Source organism: Neolamprologus multifasciatus, chromosome 2, assembly GCF_963576455.1.
Source record: "Neolamprologus multifasciatus chromosome 2, fNeoMul1.2, whole genome shotgun sequence".
Classification (NCBI taxonomy): domain Eukaryota; kingdom Metazoa; phylum Chordata; class Actinopteri; order Cichliformes; family Cichlidae; genus Neolamprologus; species Neolamprologus multifasciatus.
The window spans coordinates 19,858,824-19,881,218 of record NC_140440.1 but is presented as its reverse complement, the minus strand read 5'-3'; the positions used below and the strand labels follow the sequence as shown (position 1 = coordinate 19,881,218).

Below are 22,395 nucleotides of genomic sequence, written 5' to 3'. Positions count from 1 at the left end.
GGGTCACCAAGAAAATAGGTCCAGCTGCCGTGTGTGTCGCAGAGTTCTGCTCCACAACTCCATCACTCTGTCAGACACACACTGAAAGTGTTGTGTCTGCAGCGTTTGCTCAGTTTAAAATTGAGGCTTTACAAAAGAAACACAGACTCTAGAGACTTTATGGAGGTTAAACCAAAACGGCTTGAATAAAAAAGATGAAAGTAAGCGAGCTGTGTGCTCATCAACTGTTTAGGTCTTTAAAAAAAACACCAACTTCAAGCTAGAACTACACAGTCTGACGCACAAAACATCGTTCTACCCGTGGTTTAATTTTTATCTTTTTTTTTTTTTTTTTTTTTGCTTTGATAAAAAAAGAAGTAGGTTCATAAAACTTTCCACTTTTTATATGTATTTTAACAGTTTACAAAAATGGCTTTGAACATTTGTCTTTCAAAATATTTCTTAGACTCTGAAATAAGCAATTTCACAAAAATAATCTCTATTCCCTATGAACATTAAAAAGTAGTGTACATCTGTTGTAAAAACAAGGAGAACTCAGGAGGAGCGCTGACACCGGGTTCATCTGAAAAGCAGCAGAGGAGAAATGCAAAAGGTTCAACTTCAACAAAAAGGCGACTGCTGGATGCAAAACTGCGTTACGCTGGGGAACCGCTGCAGCGTTTGAGGTGTGAGGATGACTCGGGCGTGAGTGTGCGCCTGTGGAGTTGCAGGAGTGACCCATGTTGTATTGCTGTGATGGCAGGTGAGAGGAAGAAAGCTCCTCGGTCACTTAACCGGTAAACACTGCTGCTTCTGTGCAACTATCACAAAAAAACACTGATTCGGCTACTTGGTGCTGTCCTTCAAAGTCACGCTTCAAAAGGTTGGAGCTGGTTGTGGGTTCAGAACATGTGGGGAGCTGCCATGAGTGAGGCATATGTGAAGTCTTATTTAATGCTGTTTGGGGTTGGGCAATATGGTCATAGTCACACTATGAGTTTGCTATACTGACTCAAATCTATTACACACCAATACTGAACACAGTATTTTCCATAATGTGCAGCCTTGTTTGCAGCCTGCTGACTGATTTAGCCATAAACACACATTTCTAATGCATTCCCAGAAAAGCAACTCTATATCGCTACTAGGGGTGGGTTTAAAAAACTCGCTTTTCTGATTCAAATCGATTTTAGCTTGAATAACGCGTTATCGATTCATTAAATCCTGAATTGATTTTTAAATACAAATGTATTTTGCCAGCAATGTCAGAATCTCCAGTTAAAGCTCACAAAATTATTTCAGCAACCACCAAACAGCTAAAACAGCAAATGAGAGCAGGTAAACGGATCCTGCACGAAGCGCGGATTGTTCAGCCGATGGCATGGACACGCTGTCGGGGCTGAAAGCCGACATCTCACAGATTCTGATGCTGAAGGTTTGGACGTCTCAAATCTCTGTTGTCTGTTACTTCTGCTACTATGGCACTCATAGTCTTATTCCCATATTGCCCACCTCTGATGCCAGTGCAACCAGTAATAATGGGGGCATACTGATCAACAGTAACATGGACAACAAAGAGCATCCTGTTGCAGATTTAACACAAAACAATATGAGGGTTTGTCTTGCTTCTGGACAGTATTTCTCCTTCCATCCATGAATTTTCATGAATGCACATTTTATTACCCATAAAACACTTTTCAGACCAGCTGAAGAAGGGCCTGTTTTGTTTTGTTTTTTATTTTTTAGCATAACTATCCCAATAAGCCAGTCTATCCATTGCTCTGTTGGCTCACTGTGTTATCTGTCTAATGGAGTGTATGTGTGGTTTCTGAGCAACGTCCCCATACAGACAAAAGCCATATGGGTGTTTAAGGCATCTGTCAGAGGATTATTTTTAAAGTCTCTGTACTCATCCCCAGTGGAGCTGCTCCCCAAGGCCCCTCCTCTGAATAAGCCCTCTGCCTATAACAGGATGTGACGTACAGCACAGGGACTATCAGTGCATTTGTTCCTCTCCCAAGCTGGTTTCCAAATCGGAATTTCCGAGGCTTGGTGTAGAGGGATGCCTCTCTTCGGGTGGCGATGTTCAGCCGGCAAGAAAATTTAAGCAAAAGTAGCTTTGTCACTACCTGCAATGGTCATTGGGAAGCTGTGGTGTTGTTTGCTTCTCCTCCAGCTCCGTGAGGGCGTTCTCCAGCTGCTGGATCAGTACTCGCTTCTTGAACCTGTTCGGGACATGTTTAGATGTTACTTTGGATCACAGCGACGACTTTTCAATAACAGGAAGAACAAGGAGTCATGCGACATCAACCTCACATGAAATCAGTGTAACAAGAGACAGAACAGATGAATCCACAGATGAACTGCGGCAAGGTGTTTGGAACAAGTGCAGTTGTAATGCTGGTGGGAGCTCACACTATCGATTTGATTTCCTTTTCCAGCTTACTGCAGTGGGAACCTCAAACTTTATCAGAGCGCTGCAGGTGAATTAGATTCAAAGGGCTATGAAATGAATGCCATTGAAGCCACAGTGCCTCAGAAACACTGAACTCACTGTATGTCAGTGCAGCGACGCGCTGTTTAACAGGCTTGTCCGGGGATTTCAAAAGATTCAAAGCCGCTCAGTTTCTTACCTCATTGCTTCTTTGATGGCGTGCTGGATGAAGTACCTCTGTACGTTTGGCGGGCCTTTCACCTGCTGCAGTAGTCTGAGTATTGCATCATAGTCTGAGAAAAGGCACAAGGTAAGGAAGCGGTTCAAATGTTCCCAGTACGTCCCCAAATTAGAAATAAAATGAATCAGTATTTTACATTTCTCTGCCACCTCTGACTGATTTAGCTCAGAAATCAAAAACAATTTGGGATTTATATGAAAAAAAGTTTTTAAAAATGTGTAAACGTATTGTTAGTGTTGTATTACTGGCCACACAGCTGACAGATCCATTATGTTTTATTTAAAAAAAATAATACTGCAATGTTCCTCATTGGGTGCACATAGACTGTAAATGGGCTACAGCTACCTCTTCTCTGATGTAATGAAAAAAAGCTAGAAATCAGAAAACTAATCCAATTTTAAAACATGTGAAAGTGTGATATGATCAAGCGTTAAGGACAGTCAAGCTTTGACCTTTAACTTTACCCCTGACAATAACTCTAACAGACGCCCAAGGAGAAAAGAGTTTTCATGTGCTTGAAGAGGTTTAACATCTGTTTCATCCGAACTTTGAACTAAAGGGAAACATTTTATCTTAAAAGAACATTTTAAAGGCACAGCAGCATAATTCCTCCACCAACAATGACCAAAGACTGTTTTAGAAAGTGCATCACTCAGTCTAATTACCTTTTTAGAGCATCTTCATCTGGGAGTTCACATAAAAAAATATATGCATGGGGATGAAAATCAGGACCCTGAAATCTCAGCAGATGACTAGAAATCAGCTTGTGCTGGAACTCATAATCAGATGATGAATATGAACCGTAGATTACCTTAGAGTGATTAATAAATATTAAATGTAAACAGCTAAAGAAGACTGTCTCACTGTGGCAAGATTTAAACATTATGGGACGAATGCTGCTGTGTTTGGCTACGATGCGCTCGCCTTTCAGTGGACCAACTTCCTGATAACCTCGGTATGTTTGGTTCAGTTCACATTTATTTACTTTTCAGTGAAGTATAATGCAAAGAAATTCACTGTTGAAAGGACAATGTTTTCAAGTTCAATAAATCCACTGTGATCGGGCGCCGGTTTAGCTCAGTGCGGGTTCGAGTCTGACCCGCGGCCCTTTGTCACGTGTCTTCCCCTGCCTCTCTCTCTTTGCTGTCCCTTCCTGCCATTTCTTCACTGTATCTGTCAATAAAGCTGAAAAAGACCAAAAAAACTAATAAAATCCACTGTGATCATTTAAATCACAATATTGTCCAGAATGTCCAACCGTCCACTAGAAACACTAACACAAATATTTTAAGCAAACAAAAAATCTGAAAAGGTTTGAGGAACTCTTTTGAACTTTCTCCAACGTCGTCTGAATAAGTCCGTGTTTCATGCACTTGAAATTGATCATTTTTATTTGAATTTAAATATTTCTTTTTAAAACTTGCACTTTTTTCTAATAAACTATACAGACTGTCACGCATCAATCTTAGTTCTGTGTTTTGCTTCTGTTTCTTTTCATATTGACAGTCTTTCTTTTGGCTATTATTAATATGAAGGCCTGGAAAAATATGTTTTAGAGACTCACCAATTCTTAATGTCGGTTCACACAGACCACATAATTTTGCTGGATAATTTTTGGCATTTTTTCCAATCAAGCTTGAATTTTCAGATTTTTTGCAAATAAACAGATGTGACTAATCAGGCCACTGCATTTGGTAACAAGTGACCTCGTAACACACATATACAACTACTAAATTAATATTATTCAGACACACAGCTAGATGCTGCTTCAGGTCAGTTAGCTCTCTGAAATGATTTCACAGCTCCTAGCTCTGCTAACAAGAGATCAAACTGCCCACTGACGCACTGAAATATGTACGAATGCGGCCGTGATGCAGTTTCATTTCCTGGATCGAACCCTGGAGAATTGGATGAACTGAGAATCTGTTTCTTCCTTTTCTTGTTGTGAAACATCAGGACCAGCTCATCGTGGTTTGATGAAAACTTTTTATAAAATCGTAACGCTTACGTTACACGTCAATGCGAGAGCTGAAAAATTCTGAATTTTGTGTTGGTTTTTTTTGCAAAGCACTCTTTGTGTAAAGATCTTTAATTATGATATTGTTGAAAAACAAAAATGCACTCACTTTGTCCGGGTTTGCGGACCTCCTTGATGACCCGCGTCCGCAGCTCTGCCAGGTTGCCGTCTAGTGGAGCTATGAAAATTATCTCAGGCACTGCCGGCTCAGCGTCAGCGCTATCCAGCTGGCTCTGTGGACTCAGGCGTTCACAGTTGTGCTTCTCCTCCAGCGGCTGCTCGTTTAGATGATCTTCCACCAGCCTCTCCTCCATCGTACCGAGGTCCTCCCCGCGAACTGCTGCTCCTGTCCCAACGTTCTCCTCTAAACTCGGTGAGGATGTATTCCCTGCCTCAGTTTCCATCTCTGCAGGCCAGATTTCCCCAGAGTCGAGCCCGAGAGCGCTGTCGCCATTACTCTCTGTGACCACCATGTTGCTGCTATCCACTCCTGATGATGCAACAATGAACAGCGTGAGCCTCATATTCACCACCTTCGAGCATACTTTGTTATTACCTTCGCATCTTACCTTTGTTCTGTGGAACCGGTTTGAGGAGGTTCTGCTGCCCCTGAATCCCTGCTAGGTTCTTCCCAATCACCACATGGTTGGTGTTCCCTGATGGTGTCTGCGGCCGCCGCAGCAACGGTGACATGCTCCGCCTTCTCTTCACAGTAGCACCCGAATTGGAGTCACTGGAATTTCCTCTCTTCTTATTTTGAGGGCCTGCTACAAACTCATCCGCCTCATCGATCATCATCCCCTGGGAATAACAGACAGAGAGAGGAAACCGTTACACAATGTAAGGGCGCGATACGGAGTGAAGACATCTGTGTGCAGCTAAACTGCATTACCTTCTTATCCTGCTTGAAAGGATTCCCAAATGTGTGCAGCCGTTTAGGCTGATCGGGGTCAATCTCTCTCAAAGGAGACGGCATCATTTTTAGGTACTCCTGATAGTTTCCCATCTGAGCCACTGGAATACTGTGCAGGGAATCTAACAACCACAAAACGATGATTTCATGAAATGTTGTAATAACTACACCGGATTCCAGCTGAAGAAACGCACGATGCAAGCTCATTAAGTTGTTGCCACCCACTAGCAACACACTGCGTATTGACTTACCTTCATCTTGCCCTCGGATCAGTTTTAGTGACGTCCGCAGCAAATTGGAGCGCATTCGTGTGAGCTGATCCAGGAGGTTCCGTCTTGGGATGTCGTAGGCATTCCGATAAGCTTGAGGCTTTACATCCTGCAAACACATCTAGTCAGAAAGAATCCTACCAAATACTGTACACGCTGTGTTTTCCCTCTCCGCTGACAGAAAGTATGCCACACACTGCACAAAGTGTCCGACTGTCCTAAACTTACCTTGTTGAGCAGGACGATCTGGAAACCGGCAAACTCTTTGAAATTAATGTCCGGCAGGCGAAGGGGCCCCTCCCCCGTGATTCCCTGCAGCAGCTGCTTAAAGTCTCGCCGGTGGGCTAGAGAAAGCGAGCTGGAGTGGTTCTTCACCTTTATGCCGGTTTCCTGTGGAGCCTTTTTCCCCACCGACACAATCAGACGATCCGACTCCATTTTTGCCTTTGACCCAACAAAACAACATCTCAGTATGAGGATAACAAGCAAAGTGAAATGAGTGAAATATAATTTGGAAGACATCTCTCCACTCTGTTTCTTGGCAGTCTTTCATACAGATCATTCCAGCTACAGATAATCATATTAAAAAATAAGACAAGTATTTATAAAGACTTTATATACTCATGTAGAAACTCTAATAGCTCCACACTTGATAGTTAAATGATGGCTGCACAGGACTCATAGCTGTATAGTCAGCACCTGTATCTGCAGCAGATGGTGAGACTGTCGCTCCTGAAAATATCCAGTCAGTGTGCATGAGTTTCCAAACTATGACTTGAATAATACTTCCACTTAGACGCCGCTGCTTGATGCTTAACATACTCTTCAAACTAACAGAAGAAATAAGATGAGAAGCCTTTGATGGAACCAGAGGCCTCACACAGCATCAGTGCTCGTTGTCTTTGACAAGTTTATAGTTTCAGTTCAGTCTCCTCAGCACTTGTGTCGTTTAGTCTGATCTCTACATTTCATCACGATCAATAAGCACCACAAAACCTGTTTTACTGCCTGAAAGTGACTTACCTGCTGGCTGAGCTTCTTCAGGTAAGAAATGACGCTGTAACTCAGTCCGCAGTCCATGGTGTCTGCGATAAGGTTAGGTGCACCCATCATCCTCAGTGCCTTTTTCAAGGGCTGTCAGAATTTAAGATGTTAGTTACAAGAAAAACACCATAAATCCATTTAAACTAAAGGCAGCATTAAAGATGTTGCATTTATTTACCAAGAGGTAGTATGGAGGCATCGTCTTCAGGTACATCTCAAAGGCCTGTCGCCACTTAAGGTTTGGTTTTAGTTTGTGCACTTTGAAAAAATCGTCTGCAGGGAGAAGGAGAAAATGAGCAGTGGGTTAGTCTGAGAGATTATAGCATCTGCATCAGTGTGCAGCTGCAGCAGACCCACTGATCCACATGCATCAGTACTGAGGATGATGATGGTAAGTCAACAAGCTTTGAAACACACATAAATACCCAGACAATATTCATGTCTTGTACAGAATTGTTAAAGATAAACCTTTTAATGATGTTCTGTGTTGTTAGACTGATACTTGTCATGATTGGAGATGATGAGGTGTCCCAGAAAAGGAGAGCTTTTAAATATAATGTCAGCTCAGGCCTACTGACCCAGAAGTTGTAGTTTTGTTTTTTTAGGCCACCCTAAAGACAAATTTACTACAATATGTCTCACCGAGGAGTGGGAGAAGGACTGGGTAGTTGTACGGCATAACAAACAGATTAACACAGGTGAGAGTGGTGCTGGCTTTAAGGTAGCCAAAAGGATGCCCCAGGTCATTCTGCTTCCCGCTGCTGCTGACAAACACCTGAGGACAGTAAGAGAAAACATGAAGGTAAAGCAGAGCTGCTAAAAATGAAGCCAAGCTGTATTCACAGAGCTTTAATGGCGTGACCAACACCTACTTCACGACAGCCCAAAAAAGGTGAAATGCTATGATGAATTTAGCAAGTAACCTCATTATGTCTGGGTTTCTAGAAAGTCCCCGAGGCAACACCTGTGACTTTGTAAACAAGGCGATGAGCGTTAGTGGAAGCATTTACTCTACCTGCCAGCACATGTGTGGGGACTTCCTTTCCAGGATGTACTGGGTGAGCGGAGAGGGCTCCAGTTCATACTTGTCGAAGGGAAGCTTGTCGATCACCATGGGTTCACAGTCCACGCAAGAGAAACGCACCACGGGGTGAGCAGTGCGAGGTGGCTGTGAGCAACAGATGGAAATGAGCAAACTGTTAGGTGTGTTTGTCTTTGATACACAATCCTCTGACGTCCTTATGACAGCAGTATATAACAAAGCATTACGTTTTACAGGTAATCGCAATTATACTGGACGGTTACTAAAAGGTGTTACAGAAAAAAACTGGTGCCAATAAAAGAGAAAGGAAGTAAGAGAGTTTGTGTGTCCATAAAGCTACACAATACAAATATTGACATATAATCAAACACTATAAGATGTAATCTGAAAGACAGACTAAGAAGGCTGCTGAGGTATTTTGAAGATTCTCTGCTCACTAGGGTTGGAGAGTTCTGGTCCGGCCAGAAGGACTCTGGTATGGGCCAATGCCCGACTGGCACCCCAGTCTTTGGGTTTGGTCGCACGTAAATGAGTTTGTGGCAGCTGTGCCATGGCTGTGGGCCGAAGGATGACACGGGCCGACTTGAGTCCACAGAATTATCTGGAGAAAAAAAAAAAAGAAAACAATAAGCGGGCTGATACTAACTGTTCTACTTGGCAGGATCACGCCACCTTGACTGATATGAGCTAATAGGCAAATAAGAATACGTTTGCATGAACGGGGGGAAAAATAACAAAATATGCAAATGGGAAAGAACAGAATTTGATTTTAGTTGATCACATTCATCCAAACTACATTCAACAAGGAATCTCTAGTTTCTCTTTCACTCAAAAACGTATTCTTTGCCCTCTTAAACATGAAGCGATAATTTTAAATAAAATGCAACTTAAACATATCAAATCAAAGGTTTATTTATCCAAATAACTAATCATTAAGTACTTGGCCAAACTAGAAAATGCACTCAGTTCTCCTTTAATTTCATTTACTGTGTTTAAAGTTTAAACAGGTGAAAAACTTCATCCTGGGATTTGAACTTTTAATGGTCGCTGCATTCTGATCACTCACCTTCCCCAATTGGAGGCGGATCTGGCCCGTTTTTTTCAAAATTAATGACAACACCGCTTTGAACCTTTTGGACCAGAGACTCCAGACACTGGTTCAACATCCTCTGTGTTCGCACGCAATATGATCGCCCTGAGCGGAAAAAGCGAGACACACGTCGATCAGGCATAAGAGAATTTATTGTGGACTCTACCCCAAAGACTGCAGACACACGGTGAATGAATGAAAATAGGAAAACATGACAAACCTCCAGTAACTTCACACATCTGGGTGATTGCAGACTCATCCGTGGGGACACTACCAAGTTGCTCATTATCTGGTGTAGCTGCTCCTGGCAGCCTCAGTACCAATGCAAACAGACGCTGGTCCCAGCGAAAAGGCTCTTTGGTCAGCTCGCTGCCAGCCAAGGGAGAATTCAGAGGCAGGTGCAGCTACACAGCAGACAAGAATGAAGTAGGAGGGCAAGTTAATAAGTGGAAATGCAAAAGGTCGCTCGTTTTACAGATCTTAACCCTCAGATGGCTTCAGCAACTCAACGTATGACATGTGTGTACAACAGACCCAGCTGGAATCACTGTATAAATACTACATGGTAGTGCCACTGCATTTGTTTGTGCTCTCACCTCATCTGGCACTCCCGAGCTGTGCGTGAGCTTGTTCCCATCAGTGATGGTGATGATCACAGATGGCTCAAGGAAGAATGGGTTGCGGCCCTGAGAGGGAAACGATAACATTCAGCAATTAATTCCAAGTTCAATACTAAATGGAAAAAAACACTGAGGCTATTTATTTTCACTACTCTGACTTCTTTTTTTTTCTTTGCATTCCAACTCACTGTTCAGGGCTCTGTGAATGAAAAGGATCATAAAATTGGTAACACATGTGAACCTAATAGCACAACCGTTACACGTTGCACGCTTCGACTAATTGCAAAATGCTGGTATACCGTTTAAACAGACATCTACTAAGATGCAGGAATCATTATGGAATTACCATCCCACAGAAACTACATGTAATCTTTTTCTTTGTGTGTGGGTGAATCTGTAAGGTGCAAAGCGTCCGTGTGTTCCTTGTTAATAAGGACAGAGGCCTTTAGTACTGCGCTGCAGAGGTCAGCCTCATCTAATTCAAACACACAGAGAATGCTTAAGTAGATTTAAACGCTCCTGATGCACAGAACTCGGGTCACTGCCCGAGCGTAGTAATCCATCTGTGCCTTAGAGCAGGGGTTTAGAAAAAAGATGTACTTGACGAGAAGATGACTGGGTTAACTGAAGCGAGGTCGAGTGGATTAGGCAAAAGTCTCTATTCTCCGTGTTGTCTCCAGGTACATGATGTCTTCCTCTTATTACTTCAGTTACATTTACTCCAACTTAAGTCTTAATTTGGGTTTAGCCATAAAATGTCTCGGTTATAAACACATACCAGTCTCCGCTATTTATTTTTGTACTTTTCTTTAAAAGTTAAAATGAGTAAAATCCACATCTCCTTTCACATTATTCTGGTAGACCTGCCCTTGGTCACCTGATTAGTACATGAGCAGCTTAAACAAGCAAACCTAAATTAAAACATCAAAAAAGATACAGGGTAAAATCAATTCAAAACTACATCAGTGTGTTAAAAGCAATATTGTGTCCCATAATTTCTTTTTAAGACAATGCATTTATATCACTGACTAACAGTTTAAACCAATCAAACAAGGGCAGAATGTGTGAATCCATTTTCCACCTTCAACTCCACAAAAGCTGTGAACTGCATGCAGATGCATTAAACAGTAGGAATGCACAAGATGAAGACTGTGCATGTCTCCAGTGCTTAATCAATTCAGGTTCCAGAGTGCAATAGGTTTAAAACATTTCCTACATGATAATATGAGGAATGGTGTAAAATGAGACTGTCGAGCACACCGACACTGTCACTAAAACCTGCCATAAATGTTGCCATAAGACAGAGTCAAGGTGTCGAATACATCCAATATGTTTCTGATAATACAACCATTACCTGTAATAAAGTGTCATAAATCCCACATATGTTCCTTTCTAAACAGACAGAAATTCATTTATATAATTTGCACTCAGAAACGTTCCTGTTCTATTTGAAGATAACCAGAATACAGCCAGTTGAGTCGAGTCCCCTCGAATTGTGCTCATTTACCAAGATTCAATCCAACTAATGACAACGTATTATCTCACTGCATTTATAAACTAGACAGCAATTATTTGCAAACCTATGACAGTGTCTCTGAGAGCGACTGCAATCAGTCAGCCTGCAACTGTTTGCAGAAAAGTTGCCTCCTATTAGACAAATATTGATATTCCATGGTATGATATCTATTATATATCAAAAATATCACATTTTACTTAATAAAATATCAATATTTGGTGTCTAGTATTGTTACAATATTGCCACGCAAAATATTGACTATGACTATGACATAGACTACTGACTATGTTGTCCTGATTTTTTCTCCCCTAGCAAACAGTAACAGATTCCAGTGTGATCTGGTCACAGTCCTGTGTTTCTGGTTTCATTTATAGGCTGAAATTCAGTGGGAGCCAGTATGTGAGCAGGTGACAGAGAGGATGAGAAGAAAGAGAGACAATTTTTTTGATGAATGTCTGTGCAGAATTAGAGTCGGAGCACAGGATGGTGGAAATGTGATATACAGTAAATGGCTTCACTCAGTCAGATTTCATCCCAAACTCCAAGACGTCATGCACTAATGGGCAACTTTAACTGCATCAGTCAGCCCCACTACACAAGATTCCTGTGGTGAGACACTCAGTACTGTTGAGTGAGGTAATTTCAGACTCATGATTAACGGCTCATTCACATGAAAGCAAAAGTAGGACAGCAACCTCCTTGTGAATAGGAAAAAAACAGTTGGTTGCCTGATGATTGCACTCAACATTTTTGCTTTTGGAAAAAAACTGCAAGTAGTTGTAGCAACTTCTTTTTTATCACAGGTAAATTGCATAAGTCACCTGGTGGGGTACCTGTCTCAAAACCATCAGGATCTGATTGAGACCGACTGCAATCGCTCTCAGCCACACTGTGGAAGCTTCACAAATAACTGCTGTCTAATTTATAAATGCAGACAAAGTGCCAACGCATTGCAATCAGTGTGAATCTGTCTACGCAACCCTACTGTGACAAGTCTCTTTACAATAGGAGACTTGCCTCAAATGGTTGCCAGCTATAAGGTATATTCCGATATAAAAGCAAAGTTGCTCTACACCTGTATTACTCTGCAGATAAATCACCATCCTGCAAAACTTACACCACTGTTTCTGAATTTCTATTTAAGATTGAGGACATGAATGCGTAGTTATTGTAAATTTCTGAGTATGTAGCACTAACAGATTTGGGATTATACCTGACTTGTCACATTTTGTTGCCATATTATCACAAACAGATTGCAAGTAACTGAAAACTATACACAAAGAGGAACAAGGAAAATAAACCTCACACTACACACAATAATCTGGGCCACTTTTGCAGATCATGTAAACATAACATTGTGGTGACAAAGGGAAAGAGTGCCAAATGTTGGGATTTTGCTTTACTAGACCTGATGTATACAACGTGAAGTGCGACTTTGCTCATGCATAATGTGGCTCTCCCTATGAATGAATCTGTGGGGAACATGGATGCTCGAAAAAGGGCTTAAAAAGTAACTATGCAGTGTTGTGTTAACATCCATAACAAACAATGAAACAAGTTCCCGTTTCAATAACTCTGAAACCTTTCACACCTGCCCGTAGTTGTCGATTCCCGAGATGAGGCGGTTGAGGTTAAGCAGGTCGAAGGCGGTGCGAAGAGCGTGTCCTAATGTTGTGAGCCCGGACGCCTGCAGATTCTTCAGCTCGCACATGAAGGTGGCATGGTTCTCCTTCCAGCCAGCCTGAAACACAAGCAGTGCAGAGACTTGTTAAAGGCACAAGCAGTAGCGAAGGAGGTCTGAAGTCACTGTTCTGCATGAACAGCCACTAACCAAAAAAGACTCACACCCACACATAGTTAGATCAAGTCATTATAAGAAAAAAAAAACACAGCAAATTGTGTTCACTGAAAAGCTCAAACTGACCCTTTGGTTTCACTGACTCTTTGCACCGTGGCATAATTGTAACTATAAAACTTGATCAGGTAATGTGAAGTTCTGGAAATAGAAGATAATATTGTTGAAACTCACACCCACGTTTGAGCTGCAAGTTGCCTTTCAGAAAAGGTCTAATTTCATACATGACAAGCATCCAAAAATACACTTCCCAGCGCTGCCTGTCCTCCGTGACAGAGGGATACTGCCAAGAGAGGATGTGAGTGTGTAACTGCTCTTGGACTTTTCTCCAGCGGGGTCAAGTGCTTTACTGCTGCAGATTCATGCTTAATCTAAGGATGACCTGCAAGCTTACCACTTCCTTTGCTAGAACAGGGAGGGGAAGAGACAGAGAGAGAATAAAAAAAAGAAGCTTGAATTGCTGGGATGAACACGAATGCTTCAAATCAAGCCAGTGGGTAGATTTTTGGATTAACATGAGATATGACTCCAAAGCCACGAATTAGATGGAATTTCTACACAGCACACTGTTATGTGAATGACATTAGGTGAATGTTGGGCAGTTATACAAGAAAACCTCACTAAAAACACTCAAGAGGGTTAGCTGCAAAGTAACCCAGACACCGATCATTCCTGACAGAAGTGTAAGGCTTAGTGTGCACTCAATAATTCAGACTACAGAATATTTCTCTTTCTTCCCACCCAACCTCATCTCTCTCTCCCTCTGCATCAACAATTTATTGCTTCTGTAACTGTGCAATCAGACTAGCTCCGTTCACTATAACCTTGTCCTTTATCATAATCCTCGGCACACAAAGAAAGCAATAAAAGAGGGGACAGCAACAAAGACAGAGAGGAAGAGCAGGATGAAGCTGGGGGTAGACTTTAGAATGAGGAAAAAGCACTTCAGCACCTGGGTGCTTCTGAGCTTCTGAACTGGTTTTTAATCGATCAGTTAATTTTGGATTATTCATCAATGCAGCTTTAACAGAGAGTTCAAAATACTTATAGTGGTCCTTGGCAAGGGCTTTCATTTCATTCACGCTCTAAAATAAGCAGTTTAAGACCACCTCCACCTTAGAGCCAACTTTCTTCTGATTGGGCGCCACTCACAAATACAAGGTTTAAAACATGTTAAAAACACAACAGCCTAGTTTGGAAAGAAGCAGGGTTCATACGTCATCACTTAAAGACTGGATTGGAGATATGAGCTCACTGACATCATACAGAGCCGCTGTTAGTGCCACCTTTACCATCACACTTGGTTATTAATTGTTCAGTTAATTTTGATTACTGATTGTGAGAGCTTTAAATTGACATACAACTTTTATATTGTTTTTAAAAAATGTTGTTTCTTTTTAATTTTATCAAAAGTATAAAATTCACATCATCCTGGAGTCTGAAGCCTGAGCTTTTGCCTCAATATGAGCTGCAGAGGTGGACAGAGAGATGTGAGCTAAAAATGGTCCTTTTGCCTTATTTTAATATGAAGGTCAACGAGGAGAAAGAGCCCATCTTCATCTTTGTAGCAGTCATCCGAACACACACACACACACACACATATATATATATATATATATATATATATATATATATTAGGGGTGGAACGATACACAAAATTCACGGTTCGGTTTGATACTTTGGTGTCACGGTTCTGCACTAATGAGCTTGGTGTCACCAACGGTTTGGTGTCACGGTTCAATATTTTTTTGATACAAAAAAATGTTGATGCCTTTTTAATTTGTCATTTATTAAAATTATAAATATATATTTTAACTCAGAAGTACAGTTTTTAAATTTAATGTTGCTGAAACAACAAAATAATAAAAATATCTGATCAAGAAATCACTCATCTTTCCAAAATAAAAGCTATACTATACGCTTCTTCTGGGCTATATTCTCAGCAGTATATTAAACATATCAGGTCTCCATGAGGAGAATCATGTGCTAACGGTTGTCTAAATGACTTGGGTAAAGTTTGTAGCATGTTTGTCAGAAAAATTATGTAGTGCATAACTTAAGTGATGCAACAGCAAATGCAAAAAATCCTTTACCATATTCAAAAAAAAAATTACTTCTATATATTTCATGCATATAATATGGCTGCAGGGTGTAGCATCAGTAACAGCAAATGGCATACATTGCATCGCTTATACATGACACATTAATATGCATGAATGAGAAAGTGTAGCTGTATGCTTTACTCAAATAAATGCCATTTTTAAAAATGCATGATTTTATAAGTACAAATAAACTGATACTGTGTAAACTTGCACTTTGTACTTGCTTCCGTTATCCCATCCAAACTGTTGCTGTGTTACTTAACACATATTGCCTGTGTATGATTTTTTTTTTTTTTTAAACCTCTAAATATGTCAATAGAAAAGAAGTTTACTGGGTTAAACCAAACAGCTGCTAATTGTAACAGACATTTTGTAACAGGGAAACAAAATTCCGAGCTGCCCATCTTCACTACATTTTACAACCTATTTCACAAGACGATAAAGTTACCGAAGTATAAAAACTAGCATACTGGCGAAAAAGTAATTACACACTAGTCAAAAGTATAACTAGATTAACAGTAGTGAGTTGAATGTTTTAAATTTAAAATAAGCTTTTTTGAAACCTTGAATTAGTTTGAATAATAAATAATGATTTTAAGTATATTATCCAAATGACTGGGCATATGAAGATGGAGCATAAAATATTGTGTCACATAGTTTGCATTTAATTATCATGAGATATGATTTCAGTTTCTCACTTCTGGTTTCAGTGTCTTTAAAAACACCGCTGCTGTTTGAACAGTTCAGAGTAAACAGTAACTCAGCTTTTGAGAGGATTATAAAGAACTGAAATGTGGAAGTAATTTGTCATTGCACTGTGAGCTGAGCGATGCTTTCTAACATGTGCTTTTGTACATTTATTAACTCTTCAGCTTTGAGGATTTTGCTTCTTGGTAGTGAGGCATGCAAACTATTCTGTTTTCTCCAGGCATTGATGGCACAGGACGGAGTAAGCTCCCTGCACGTTGTGTTGAGTAGTAGAGTGTGGTTTGTAGACAGAGTTATGGAAGCCTGGAGAGACCTAATATAGTGTAGAGAGCAGCCACTGAAGCACACCAGGGACCTTAGGGGTTCATGTGGATTGTATTTTATTGAGAATGAAAAGATCAGATGGAGATATGTGTCAGGTCATAAGATTATAGTCAGGAAACCTTTGTTGATATTAACCCCGTGAAATGATCGCAGTGATTCCCACGTTGTATTTATTTGTTCCTGTGTGTCTGTGCATGTATGAAGACTACTGCTCCTATGCAAGGACATGACGATCACTCGTATCGGGATGACAAATAATTATAATATGAATAATGAGAACATGAGCGAACTCATAAAAATACAAAAAAAAAAAGAAATCTCATGATGAAGAGGGCTTATCAACTTTCAGCCCAGATTGGCCAATGGCGATGCGTGACTGATGCAAGGGGCGGGGTAAAAAGTGATCGGCGGGCTCTTTGACCAGTCTACACGTCGTTATATTAAAAAAAGAGCGACGTCATAGCTGATAATAAATCTCCACGCCTCCATCTCAACGCCCGAGACTTTTCTCAACACAAAAGCAAAATGTCTGCTGGATGTTCGGAGGCAGTGCAGCTCCGCGTTTGTCAGTATTTGGAGCACTAATTTGCCGTTTTTTGCCACCGGGAAGCCGCCCAACACTGACTACAAACCAGAAGGACAATAAAATCTCACTGACAGAAAAATACGAACGGCTTGTAAAATGTAAAAATGGCATCAGTTGCTAATTACCTTCACTCCGTATGGTGGATCATCGAATGTAACTAGCATGTACCTGTCGCCTCTACTAGCCGGGTCTCGGGCACGCAGCTGTCAAAAAAGAAAACCAAAACAACATATATTAATTTTGACCTATCTTCCCCAAGGAACCCTAAGCTAACCAAAGGTGCATACGTGCTGAAAAGGTCGGGGTAAAATCATTATTTACCTTCATAAAGACCTCAACCGCGCCTTTAGCAACGTCCAGATACGTCGTACCCAAATAAGTGCGCTGATTCATAGAGGCGGACGTGTCTAACAGGAAAAGTAAAATAGGCATTTTAAATGTAAAGCCGCAGTTATATGCTTTTCTAAAATAACTATTATCCACATATGACCTATCGTGCAGCCCAACAGTTCACACATGTGTGTATATATTTGTTATAATAAGCCCCCCCTCCAGTAGAGGGCCGTTGCCTCTGCCCTCTCCCTATCTGCCTTTCTAGAGCTCTGTCTCGGCTCGCGCTGTTCAACTTCTGCTCCTAACCGAATGGAACGCCCAGCTCCTTTCAGTGCGACGCCATTGGCTGAGTCCGATGGGAATGACCACGCCCCCTCAAGCACAGATATAACGAAGTCGAAATGGCTAGTGAGTACAGTTTGTCAGTCTCCTGGTGTTGGCGGTGGTTATTCAAAAGCGTGGTATAATGCCTTCGTATCTGTGGTCCCTTGAGGCTAGTTTGAAGCCACATAACTGTTTGTTGCAGTGTGAGAATTATATTCTTAGACCTTAAATTTCTTGCACCGTATCCCTCCCGCCCCATCACAACCTCACGCGCGCCCACAGATGTGATTCTTTTGCTGCGTTCAAGACGTCTCAAAGGCTCCGTCCTTCTGACTAACGTGATAACAACGCATGTAGTTACATGACCTTGTTAACTAAAACAACAAAAACTGGGGAAGGAACTTACTCATGTATGCTTGACTTTGCAAATACCACAGTGGGAAAATAATTCTCGCTACCGAACCGTGTTTTTTGTATCGTTTGGCCGTAATGGTAGTAACTCCGACTGTGCTTCGATGCTACCATGATATTAAGAAATAACGGAAAAAATAAAATTACAGTAAGTTTTAAAACTTTATACCAGCAGTTTAGAAAAATACCTCATGCCTGGTGGAAGTTTAAAACAGGCTATTTCTTGTTTTCAGTTGGCCTATTTATACGTTATATGCTAAAGAAAACAATTTATTGCACTAGGAAAGTGTGAGTATACTTTACATCTGAGCACATTTTTTCACAGCAGTTATGTTGTCAAAGCATTCTGCAAATATAATTAAATTATGCCTGGGGGGTAAAGTTATCTCTGCTCCGATCCAAACGTTATGAAATTGTAATAAACACGTTAGCCCGCGTGCTGGGAGAACATTTACGTTCTCACGTACTCGCCTTCTGCCATCCCAGCATGCACCGCGAAGTCTGCAGTACAATTATTCACAAAGAAAAAAAAAGGCTTGAGGAGCAACAACAACAGGGTGGGAGCAGAAGCACAGATCTCGTTTACAGCTCCAACGTTTCACGAACCCGTGTGCTGACAACAAGGTAAAGTTTCACTCTGACTTGTTATTGAAATTAAATAAATCTGCGCTTTGCTTTCTGAAATGACACTGCGTGTAGACAACGTTTAAGAGGCAATTTGCTATCAGCTGGGTTTTCTTAGCCGGCTAACGCTAGCCATCAGTATTGAACACCGTTAGCATTACAGTGAAAATATGTGTTATTACACGAGCAGATAAAGAACATGTTATACCATCGGTATTACTTAATATTGGGCACCGTATTAATTTAAAATCACAGTTGTTATAGATTTATGTCAAATATTCAACGAAAAACCAATTTCTGGTGTCTGTTTACGTTGTTACCTGTGCTTTAAAGGCAGCTTTGAGTTTATATACACTAACGAAATGCTAAAGAAATCTAGATAACTTAATAACATATCATATCTCATATACTGAAAGTGACTTCGCAGTATCGTGCTTCAAATGTAGTGATTTTATTGTGTTTTTCTGACGTGGAGCAAACAATACGTAGAAAATAAAAAGTGTTACGACACCACAGGTCTCGCTCCTCGAGCTCTTCCGTTACCATGTAAACACAAAGGGCCATGTGACCAGGCACATGGAGTTCACTTTAACTTTGTTTGCCTTTAATAAAAAGTTGTACCAATGAAATTGCCTTAGCTTTCTCGCTTATCATTAAGGTCTGAGTTTTGTTTCAAGTATTTGCCTTTAGAAAATACACGTCACGTTAAAATATAGCACGTGTAGGATTATCAGTATATAACAAAACCTTGCTGTGCTCAAGTTTTAAAGACATGGGTTTAGGTGGTTTACAAAACGTTTTAGTGTTTATCAATGTAAATATCTTATTACACTGTTAAATTTAAAAAACAGACTAAACTAAAAACATTTAGATGAGTTTAACATTCTCATTTTTTTAATCACGTAAGTGATATAATTATATTTTTTGCTTTAAATTGAACAGAGTACATCTAGAATCAATTAAGTTATAAATGTTTAAATATACTAGAATATCATGACTATCAATATCAAATGAAGGCAATGGGGGTGGGGTAACTGTAGTTGGCGGGGGATGGCTTCATTCTTTGTTATGCAGTGGGGGGTGAGGAAACAGAGGGTGTGAACCCACAGAGGTGGGGGAGAAGCTAAACAGACAAAGCATCTAAGAGGTGGGCAGAAACTTGCCTTCGAGTCACTAAAGTAAACAAACAGGCACAGTAAAGTGTAAGGTAACTAGAAGCTATAGGAGATATATGAATAAATGAAAGAAATGTATTACCACTACACTATTACTAACCTATTAGAGTTTCATAAAATGTAAAAGAGTGGCAGGCTGTTGCCTCTTGGCGTATTTTGCGTTTCATCACTTGTGTCTCTTCACAGTATCATGTCATGGCCCTAAGGAGCTGAGAGTGGGAAGTGCTGTTCACCTGAAAGGAGCTCACAAAGCTTGAGAGTTGCTAGAGAAGAGTTGGCGGGGCCTGGGCAGAGGGTAGAGCTCAGCGGGAGCCAATGCAGCAGCAGCAGCATCGACCGCCAGAGCTGGTGGGAGGAAGCCTTCCCGTGTTCGTGTTCCCCAATGAGCTCGTCTTCTATGCCGATGATCAGTTGTCTCACAAACAGGTGCTCACGCTCTACAATCCCTATGAGTTCGCCCTCAAGTTTAAAGGTCAGTGAGCAGATCGAAACAACATCTCTGTGTTTACGTATAATTGTTATGTTCATCTCCAATCACATGGCTACGTCGTGTATTGTTTTCTTTGTTGTCAGTGCTGTGCACAGCGCCAAACAAGTACACCGTGGTGGATGCAACTGGAGCCGTCAAGCCTCAGTGTTGCGTTGATATGTGAGTTAGTTCACGCTTTGGTGAACCTAAACTAACAGATTGATTAATTTATTGCTGTCTGTACAGCTAACTTTCTGCATCCACGCAGAGTAATCCGACACCGAGATGTGCGCGCGTGCCATTATGGGGTCTACGACAAGTTCCGGCTGCAGGTGTCAGAGCAGAGTCAGCGGAAAGCTCTGGGCCGCAAAGAGGTGACGGCCACTCTCCGTCCCTCTGCCTCACAGGACCCGCCTAGCCCCCGGCCCCAAGATGAGGAACGCCGAATTGCCGATGGCGAGTTTTTTGAACAGACTGCATTCCAGACAGGTAGGGAAAAAGAGGGGAAATCGCTGCTGTGTGAAACTGCCTCTAGATGGAGCCAAATTATCACAAAATTCAGTTGGTGAGCATTTCAAGTGATATCGCTTATTCTAATTTTATTATTGTTCTTCCAACCCTGTGTTGCTTTGTTTTAAATAATATTCTTAATTATACCTACATTAATTTAGTGCCACATAATCTGCTGTATATTGCTATTGGATCCCCCTTCAGACTTAAATGGAAGCAGTTTAAGTTAGTTTGGTAAATTACCAGGCTTTTTCTGAGTTACACATGTGATTGCACTCAATCTAAGTATGTTTATTTGTGTGTATGTGACACTTGCAGAGAGCCATCCTGTTGCTGGAGGACCCAGTCTGTTGACAGTACTGCTTGGGCTGGTGTGTATGGCCGCCCTGATGCTCCCGACACTGGGGGAGCAAGAATCTACTGTGCCTGTCTACCTCCACTTAAGTGTTAACAAGAAACTTGTAGCTGCTTATGTTCTCGGTGAGTATAAACAGAAGGAAGTTGCATGTTCAATTCTGAAGTGAGAACCAGGCTGTTTGTTTTGACAAAGCATGTCATGAAGTTTATAATACCCGGTGTTATTTCTTGTCATATTTTAGGGCTTCTTACAATGGTCATCCTACGCACATGAAGTGCCGTGAGCCGAAAGGAGGGAAGAAAAGAAACAGAAACATGAAGAGAATGTTCTCCCACCAGAGGCACTACTATGAGTAAAAAAAAGTAGAGCTGACAGCAGGGGAACAGGGGTACTTATTCGATTACCTCATCCTCTGAAAAATACATTTTAGCATACTTGTTTTCAAATCTACACATTTGTGTTATTACATACATGGAACTAAAGTGACGTAAATGGGAAGACCTGTCGTGTGTAAGGTCAGAGTGAGGGGAGCTGTCCCTGAGATAAAGGGCCTGTGAAGAAGTGTGAGGCCGTTTGCTGTTGTTTGGCCTCACATATTGTCTGTAACTCTGTTGCCATTATGTGAAAGAAAGTGGTCATTTCAGTGTGAAGGAATCAACATGCAAACGCGGTACTTGTATGTAAAGCCATTAAAGTTTTGTTACCTGTTACCATTATTAAATTGATGTTTTTTTTAAAGCGTTTTAGAGTAGACTGAAGACTAAATGCTGTTCCTTGCATGTGTGGATACTTTGTATGAGTGGGCTTTAAGTTTGTTAGCAGTAAGATACTTCTATCTGTCACCAAAGGAGGGATCTTCTCTTGAAAGAAGAATGGTTCGCTTGCCGTGCTTTATCAAATGTTTAATAAAGTCTCAATACAGCTGTAGTGTGTCATGTTCAAAGATAGATTCTGTTTTATTTTTTTACACATTACGTGTTGTGTCAGGAGAGCACACGGCACAGAACGGGACAATAAAGCTCCTGTTAGTTTTGCAATGATGGTGCCTGAAAATAATCCAGTGGTCTCCCTCGGAGGAGGGGTGTCATCTCACAGCAACATGATTTGCAGCTGCTTGGGAACCAGTTGCCTCTAAAGCTGTAAATAAGGCAGAGTAATAACACTGAAGTAATTATACAGAGAGGGACGTGACACTCAAGAGAATGCTGAACTGAAATCTGTGGAAGCATTTTCCAGCAGCAAAGATGGAGGATACGCATGCACAGGGTTGTCTGATGGCATGCAAGACATTATGCACACATCGTTCTATGAAGTATTAAGATATTAATAAAAGTAAAGTACTATGAAATTACATAAATATTAACAAAACACAGCTAAATACAACCAGGAGTGAGAAGAGGTGATCAAATCCACCGCAGAGTAAAGTCTGGCCTCCCCAAACAAACGGTGTA

At 41.1% G+C, this 22,395-nt stretch overlaps 2 protein-coding genes across 3 annotated transcripts; one reads left to right on the top strand and one right to left on the bottom strand.

Annotated features, from left to right (window-relative positions):
* Positions 1–451: 451 nt before the first annotated feature.
* ints6l (integrator complex subunit 6 like) lies at positions 452–17,367 on the bottom strand. 2 transcript variants are annotated; one of them, XM_085175947.1, is made up of 18 exons: positions 17,062–17,367; positions 16,866–16,943; positions 12,757–12,906; positions 9,626–9,715; positions 9,250–9,433; positions 9,006–9,134; positions 8,377–8,540; positions 7,913–8,065; positions 7,540–7,672; positions 7,076–7,170; positions 6,877–6,987; positions 6,082–6,297; positions 5,836–5,962; positions 5,564–5,706; positions 5,241–5,472; positions 4,781–5,161; positions 2,613–2,706; positions 452–2,204 (listed from the first exon to the last, which is right to left on the bottom strand). In XM_085175947.1, exons 1-18 carry the CDS (start codon positions 17,170–17,172, stop codon positions 2,105–2,107), a joined length of 2,691 nt encoding a protein of 896 aa, XP_085032073.1. In that variant the 5' UTR covers positions 17,173–17,367; the 3' UTR covers positions 452–2,104. The 2 variants fall into 2 exon arrangements, with proteins under 2 accessions (XP_085032073.1, XP_085032074.1); XM_085175948.1 differs by lacking the exons at positions 452–2,204; positions 2,613–2,706 and adding an exon at positions 2,767–3,839.
* A 599-nt stretch (positions 17,368–17,966) lies between these two features.
* mospd1 (motile sperm domain containing 1) lies at positions 17,967–21,654 on the top strand. Its single transcript, XM_085176019.1, has 6 exons — positions 17,967–18,432; positions 19,794–20,079; positions 20,181–20,256; positions 20,345–20,565; positions 20,905–21,066; positions 21,186–21,654. The coding sequence occupies exons 2-6, from the start codon at positions 19,923–19,925 to the stop codon at positions 21,215–21,217; spliced, it is 648 nt and encodes a 215-aa protein (XP_085032145.1). The 5' UTR covers positions 17,967–18,432; positions 19,794–19,922; the 3' UTR covers positions 21,218–21,654.
* Positions 21,655–22,395: the final 741 nt, after the last annotated feature.

What these genes read in the sequence shown, in the direction of transcription:
- ints6l (XM_085175947.1), bottom strand. Translation starts at nt 17,172, where the DNA reads ATGCCTATTTTACTTTTCCTGTTAGACACGTCCGCCTCTATGAATCAG. An exon ending in CGGTTGAGGTCTTTATGAAG is followed by an intron (nt 16,944 to 17,061) that starts GTAAATAATGAT and finishes CTTTTTTGACAG; the next exon opens with CTGCGTGCCCGAGACCCGGC. An exon ending in GCCATCAAAGAAGCAATGAG is followed by an intron (nt 2,205 to 2,612) that starts GTAAGAAACTGA and finishes TGTCCCGAACAG; the next exon opens with GTTCAAGAAGCGAGTACTGA.
- mospd1 (XM_085176019.1), top strand. Translation starts at nt 19,923, where the DNA reads ATGCAGCAGCAGCAGCATCGACCGCCAGAGCTGGTGGGAGGAAGCCTT. An exon ending in GTTCGCCCTCAAGTTTAAAG is followed by an intron (nt 20,080 to 20,180) that starts GTCAGTGAGCAG and finishes CTTTGTTGTCAG; the next exon opens with TGCTGTGCACAGCGCCAAAC. An exon ending in ACAGACTGCATTCCAGACAG is followed by an intron (nt 20,566 to 20,904) that starts GTAGGGAAAAAG and finishes TGACACTTGCAG; the next exon opens with AGAGCCATCCTGTTGCTGGA.